The sequence below is a fragment of the Acanthisitta chloris genome, unplaced genomic scaffold, assembly GCF_000695815.1.
Source record: "Acanthisitta chloris isolate BGI_N310 unplaced genomic scaffold, ASM69581v1 scaffold12856, whole genome shotgun sequence".
Lineage (NCBI taxonomy): Eukaryota > Metazoa > Chordata > Aves > Passeriformes > Acanthisittidae > Acanthisitta > Acanthisitta chloris.
Genome location: NW_008676524.1, coordinates 7,075 through 14,042, shown reverse-complemented (window position 1 = coordinate 14,042; position 6,968 = coordinate 7,075). Strand labels below are relative to the sequence as shown.

General features: G+C 54.3%; 1 protein-coding gene across 1 annotated transcript in view; it reads right to left on the bottom strand.

Moving 5' to 3' along the window:
- SELP (selectin P (granule membrane protein 140kDa, antigen CD62)) overlaps window positions 1-4,326 on the bottom strand; it is a 6,181-nt gene extending 1,855 nt beyond the window's left edge. Inside the window, 10 exon segments of the mRNA XM_009076181.1 lie at window positions 41-226; window positions 354-408; window positions 411-586; window positions 863-1,022; window positions 1,024-1,124; window positions 1,218-1,301; window positions 1,979-2,080; window positions 3,440-3,622; window positions 3,734-3,841; window positions 3,939-4,326. Coding sequence (XP_009074429.1) covers window positions 41-226; window positions 354-408; window positions 411-586; window positions 863-1,022; window positions 1,024-1,124; window positions 1,218-1,301; window positions 1,979-2,080; window positions 3,440-3,622; window positions 3,734-3,841; window positions 3,939-4,326 — 1,543 coding nt within the window.
- Between the last annotated feature and the right edge of the window lie 2,642 nt (window positions 4,327-6,968).

Genomic DNA, 6,968 nt, shown 5'->3' with positions numbered 1-6,968 from the left:
CCAGGACCAAGGACACGTTGCACTCTAGCAGCAGCTCTACCTTCACAGCGTGTTGCATCCCCTGTCCATGTCCCTGTGGCTGTGCACTTGTGACTGTCTGATCCCACCAGTGCAAATCCCGTCTGGCAGGAGAAGGCACATGTGGAGCCAAAGCCAAAGTCTCTGTGGGGATGGGAGCAGTTCAGCTCTCCCCGGTCTGGAGCACTGAGCACTGGGCAGGCAACAGCTGCAGGGACACAGATCCACTCTCAAGCAGCAGCCTGGGGACTATGAGGCTAAACTGCTGGGGCAAGAGGCTGGGGAATACCCCATGGTCAACCCAAAACCTGTGACACCTTGAGCTGCAGCAATACCTTCACAGCGTGGTGTGTCCCCAGTCCAGACTCCTGTGGCCATGCACTCACAGTCCAGGTCCCCATGGCCGTGCACTCACGGCTCTCTGCCCCCATCAGCACAAACCCTCTCTGGCAGGAGAAGGCACATGTGGAGCCGAAGGTGAAGTTGCCATGGAGATGGGAGCAATTCAGCTCTCCCTGCTCTGGTGGCTCTCCCTGGTCTGGAGCACTGAGCACTGAGCAGGCAATAGCTGCAGGGCAAAGAAGCAGGCTTCAGGCAGGAGTTTGAGGACTACAAGGCTTAACTCTTAGGATGAGAGGACCAAAACACTGGAGAACATCTCAGGTTCAACCCAAGGCCTGTGACACCTTAGAGCACTGGGCAGGTGATGGCTGCAGGGTGATAAGGTACACTTCAAGTAGGAGTTTGAAAACTGGGAAACTAAAATTCTGGGACCAAGGGGCTGGGGAACATCCTGGTGTCACCCCAAGGCCAATGACACCTTGCACTCTAGCAGCAGCTCTACCTTCACATCGTGTTGCATCCCCTGTCCATGTCCCTGTGGCTGTGCACTTGCGACTGTCTGACCCCACCAGTGCAAACCCTGTCTGGCAGGAGAAGGTACATGTGGAGCCAAAGGAGAAATCTCCATGGAGGTGAGAGCAATTCAGCTCTCCCCAGTCTGGCACAGGAGAAGGCACATGTGGAGCCAAAGGAGAAATGTCCATGGAGGTGGGAGCAGTTCAGCTCTCCCCAGTCTGGAATGCTGAGCACTGGGCAGGTGATGGCTGCAGGGATAGACAAACACTCCAAGTAGGAGCCTGAGGACTATGAGGCTAAACTGTTGTGACCACAAGAGACTGGGGAGACAGCAGCTCTACCTTCACAGTGTGCAGCATTCCCCGTCCACGTCCCTGTGGCTGTGCACTCACGGCTCTCTGGGCTGAGCACTGGGCAGGTGATGGCTGCAATGAGAGAGCAGATGTCAGAAACAGCAGAGATAAGGTTAAATCTAGGGATTAGGGCTGAATCCCAATCAAATAAAACCCGGTCTATGGAGATATGTCTTGGACTCACCTTTCTCATCCAGAGAAGTCTCATCTCTTCAAAAACAGTACTACTAGTAGTGACAATAGTTCGTACAACTATTTTGTGCCCTATGAGTGATTTCCAGGGAGGACACAATTGCTGATCTGCCAAGCCCTGTTTATCCCTTGGGTTGCAGCTCCTGGGACAAAGGATCACAGCTGCTACAGTCCTACTTGCTGCCCTCACTTTATTGGAGCAGTGACCTGCCCCAGAGCAGCAGGGGGAAGGACACCTAGATGGCTTTGGAGCTGTAGGAGACCAGGATGGCATGACTAGACTGCTACAGGGGTTGTGTGCCAGCCTCCCTGGGCTGTGCCCAGGGTGTGCTTTGCTGCATGCTGGATCAGCACCCAACATTTGTTGGGGTAAGCAGCTCTGCTGCCTGTGGGACCACTGCAGGTTAGTGCCAGGAGGGCATCTAACACCACCATCACCCAGTCCAAGTGAGACAGACCTCATTCCCTGCACCTTCTGCTTTCAGACTGACACCAAACACCTTCCTAGGTAGACTTATCCTTTCACAGCTGTTTTACAGGCAAGCTTTGTTTCCCACAGAATCCCCAGAGGTATCTATTGGTGAACATGCCCTGTGTGTATGTGTGTGACCAATTAACCCAGCCCCTTTTAGGGCCGGCCAGCAATGGGCATAGGACAGCTGCAGGCACGCACAGGGCAGGGTTTGAGGCAGGGCAGGCAGTCTTGTCCCTCACAGACCCTGCAGCACCATCAGCCTTGCCAGAGCATTGCTCATTTTTGGAGTAAGCCCAACTGGCAATGCTTGCTATAACACTGGTTTGTTATCAGTGCAGGCAACCAATTGATTCCTCTGATTCTTTGCAAAAAACCCAAAAATCAATCATCCATACAGCCAGCAGGAAAACACAATGATGTGGGAAGGCAAACAATGACCTGGGAAGGCAAGTCTTCGGGAACTTGGAAACCCTGGAGCAGGCAAGTGCAGCCCATGTTTGTGGAAGTCAGGACTTGCACAAAACTGGGAGCCAGCTCCTGACCCTAGCCCAGATGGGGATGCTGGCTACAGAACAGTCATATCACATCTCCATGCCTGTTCCCCTCAGCAGGAGAAAGCTTTTCTGGTCTCAGCTGCCTAAAGCAAGCCTCAGGTTGGACCACAAGCCCACCCTGCAGAGGCATCAGCAGCAACACTAACTTCAAGGCAGGCTTCCTTTTTTAAAGAATATACATACAGAGGTGCTGCACACCCTTGGCCTCTCCTGCTGGATCTCCCAATACAGAAGGTCTCCAGTTGTGTCCTATGTCCTCGACTCATTCCATCTTTGTGCAAGGCTGCAGATGTACCATGCAGGAGCACAGGAAAGGTGGAGAGAGGCTCTTACGCTCCCTGAGAAGACCCAGCACTTCTCTGGGACGCCTGGTGCCTGGGTGCAAACCCTCAAGCCACCAACAGGAAGACTTTCCCTGCCCCTGCAGCATGACACATACCACAGCTATCACTTCTTTGTGGTTTCCTGCCATGCTCTGTCCCTCCCAGCTTTTATCTAACCTCATTTCATGGGTCCTTGTCTCCGTTCCAGGCGGCCCAGCCCTGCCAGGATACACCTGTGCCCTGGGAATGGGACAGCAGCCCCCCTTTTCTCTGAGGACCCCTGAGATACCAAGCACTTTCCCAAGGCAGATCAGGTTGGTCTCAGGGAGATGAAGATGGTGCCACTGGGTTGACAGAGGTGCCAAGACATTGTCCTGACCTTATGCTTGGTGCATGCAGGGTGCTGGCATCTAGGTAGGATTCAGGACAGCGAGCAAGGGCAGTGGGACAGCCAGGCAGAGTAGGGGGCTTATCCAGAGCTCAAGGCTGCTCTGCCCATTGCAGCCTCATCGGGGAATCATCCCTCACATTCAGCACCATGAGATGCTTCCACAAAGGGCAGGGAGCACAGCAAGACTTGCCTGAGCAGCATTGGACATGCAGGGCTGGCCCCCCCAAAGCATCAGTGCTGCATCCCTGAGACCCCCAGCCCCTAACAGACCCTACCTGTGCACATGGGGGTGTTTGCTGACCACTGCTGGGAGGGCAGGCATTGCAGCATGGCTGCCCCTTGCCGCTTGAACCCCTCCTGGCACTCAAAGAAGCAGGTAGAGTTGTAGCCGAAGTCTTTGTAGGGATGGCTGCAGTTCATGTGCACTCCCTTGGGCTCCAGCTTGGCACACTGCACAACTGGGAGAGACATGGCCGCAACAGCCCATTAGGAGCACAGGGAACTTGGCTGCTTTGCCACCAGGGTTCAGGCTCTCCAGCAGGGAGGGAGGGATGGGGATGATGGCTCACCATCCTCACACTCAGGGCCGTGGAAGCCAGGGTAGCACTCGCAGCGGTAGCTCCCGATGGTTTCCACACACTCTCCATGCTGGCTGCATGAGAAGGGCTGGCAGGAGGCTGCACACACAGAGGATGGTCATCAGGAGCCACCGGCAACTCCGCCGAGGTCCCCAGCCCACCCAATCCAGGTCCAGGCCACGGTCCCCCTGCTCACCCCGGTAGCACAGTGCCTTCTTCCGCCGGCTGCAGGGCTCATCGTTCCATTTGCCCGACTCCCGCGGCCGCTTGATGTACATCTCCACGCAGTCCTGGTTGGAGCGGCGGTTGTTGGGCTCCCCAACTGCCCAGTTCTCAGCCTCCTTCGTCAGTGCCTTCCTGGTGCCCACCCAGGTCCAGGTGCCACCCAGCTTGCGGATGCCAATCCAGTAGTAGCGCGCATGGAAGGGCAGGGTCCTGTTGAGGTACTCGATTTCCAGCTTATTCTGGATCGCCACCAAGTCAGTGAAGAAGGTCTGGCAGTAATTCCTGGCCTGCTCCCACATGTAGTCCCCTTGGTCACTATAGTGGTATGTCCAGGCACCCACCTCCACCCACAACACCATGCCTGCAAGAGAAAATGAGGTCCGGGATTGATGCAGAAAAGACAGGAGCCTGGTCAGGGGTGGGATCTCTTGGGACATGAGGGTGGGCTAAGCCTGGCAACAGGGCCAAGAGATGCCAGTGACCAGCTAGGTGAGGGGTGGGATAAAGGGACAAGTGTGGATAAGAAGGGATAAAGGGACAAGTGTGGATAAGAATGGGGTTCTAAGTGTACATAGAGACCTGGATGGATCAGGCAGGGAAGAAGGAGCTGAGGACAAAGGGGGATGGCACAGGGATGAGGAAGGTGGGGCAGACAAGGTGAAGGCTGAGATAGAGGGCAGCATGGGATGTGGCAGCAGAATGCAGGTGGCAGACAAGCCCCATGCGGTGATGCCAACCTCTCCTCCAGCACAAGGGGTAAAAGCCCAGCCCCATGGCCCTGTTCCCCTGCCCACAAAAGCTTCCCAAAAGGGAAGATCCCACATCAAGATGGTTCCTTAAATATGGTTCCTTCCTTGAGCACAGAAGTGTACCACTTCGGTTTTCTTGCTTTACACTGCTACGTAAGAGTCAGATTGGAGAAAGGCAGGGCAACAAGTATGCCCTCACCTCCAAAAGCATTTGGACCCCAACCTGCTCATCTGAGACAGAGATGGTCTGAAAAGTCTTGTTAAACTCAGTATTACAAAACAAGGTCTTACAAAAGTCAAGCTCATATCCTGGTCATGCCCACCAGGCAGACCAAAGCCATATATTAACTGGAAACCACACCCAGAAGTGAAGAGCATTTGGCTGAAACCCTGATCTTATTTACAGCACTTCACACCACAGCTTTATGCAATCAGAGGGTTTTAGCCAGAGAAAGAAGCTTTCTCCCTTATCCCTAGGAGCAAATATCTCCACAACTGCAGAAAGTGATATGGGGATCATATCTCCTTTTAAAAGTGCCAAAAGTGAGATGAGGATCAAAGTCTGCTTTGAACAACCAGCCTGGGATACCCTGTGTCTCAGGAGAGCATACCACACTGTGGTTATGCAGACAAAGGTCTGGGCATTGCAGATTAGATGCACATTTAAGGCTTCTCAGACCTAATTAGGGCTGTAGTTTGGCCAATAATTATCCATTTTTCTCAGTAAATTCCCATAATTTGTCTGTTTTCCCCATAAAAGAACAAACTATCCACTTTGTTCAACAGAACTGAAACTGAGGGAAATGTGGTTTCCAACAACCACCCTCCTCTTTTACCCTTTGGGAATTCAGGGCTGCAGGACAGGAGCTCAGGGCACTTTCTAGGAACATGCCCCATTCTCAGCTCCCACCACCTGCCTCCTGCCCCTCACTGCCTCCCCAGCACAGCCCAGGGCAGCCACGTGCTACCCTCACACACTCCATCCCCAAACCAAGAAGGACCTGCTACATACCCATCCTCTGTATACTCTCCTGCCTCTTTTCTCCAGCTCCACCAGTAACACAGCCTCTATGGCACAGTTCATCTCCCCCGCCTTATGTTACCTCCCCCTGTCCCACCTGGACCTGAGTCCCCAGGTGGGAGCTGTTTGCCTGCATTTCAACCCTTCAGCTCCCTTGGCAGCCCCAGTACCTCTTCCCAAGGGGGTGCTCAGCACTCTCCACACTTGGGGTGCCTTTGCATCTTTGTTTTCCCCTCAGAGCTAAATTTCAGCCTCCTTCTTACACTTCTGCATTTGCCTTTGTTCCTTAGCTCAGTCATGAAAGATCCTCTGGAAAATAACTCAGCTCACAGATGATTTCCAGGGACAGAGAAGGTACCAGCAGGCTTTGCTCTGTGTAATGTCAGCATGTGAAGGAAATATCCTACAGGCAGCAAAGCCAAATTAGTTTCTACTCTGATTTCTTCTCCTGTCAATTATCAGCTCTAACTCTGTGTGATGCTGCCCCAGCTGTGCTCCCAACCCTTGCACCTGTGGGTCCTGTGCCTATGTCCATGCCCAACTTCACAGCATAGGCATGGGTGTAGGCAGTGGGTAGAGCTGCTGCTGCCTTTCTCTGGTTCACAGTACAGTGTACCAGCTGCCATGCTGCATTTGGGGAATCAGACACCTTGCAGGGCCCCCCCATGCACCCCAACCCTCCTTGGAAGAGCAAGGTCTGCTGGAGGGAGCTGGCCTGAGCAGATGCAGCCCCCTCCCAGCCTTGGGGCTGGCAGCAATGAGGGGTGTGACTGATGAGCCCCCAAAATAACACTGCTGCCCTTCTGCTTGCCTGGACCTGCAGGCTCCTCTGCAGCAGGGTCACGCTGGGCTTAGTGAGCGGGCAGCGGGTGGCTTACCCCATGCGATGGCAGCGATGCCCAGGTAGATGCCACGAGAGCCCAGAGTCCATGTCCTCCCAGCAGATCGTGGTCCCACAGCAGTGCCCTGACAGGAAGGGAGACATGAGCATGCACATCCCAAGGGGCTCACACATGCACCCACATCACTGCCAGGCAGTCCAGGTAGACACAAGGGAGCATTGCTTGTGCCAGCTCACATGCAGGCACGTATGGTGCTGCCAGCCAGGTACACCTCTGCTGCAGAAAGAGCCTTTCCAGTGAGAAGCTTTGTGGGGGCTGTGCCTGCAGCATGGCAGGGCAGTGGGGGAGACACTACCAGCAATGCAGTTCACTCCTGGGGAGCCCTTAAA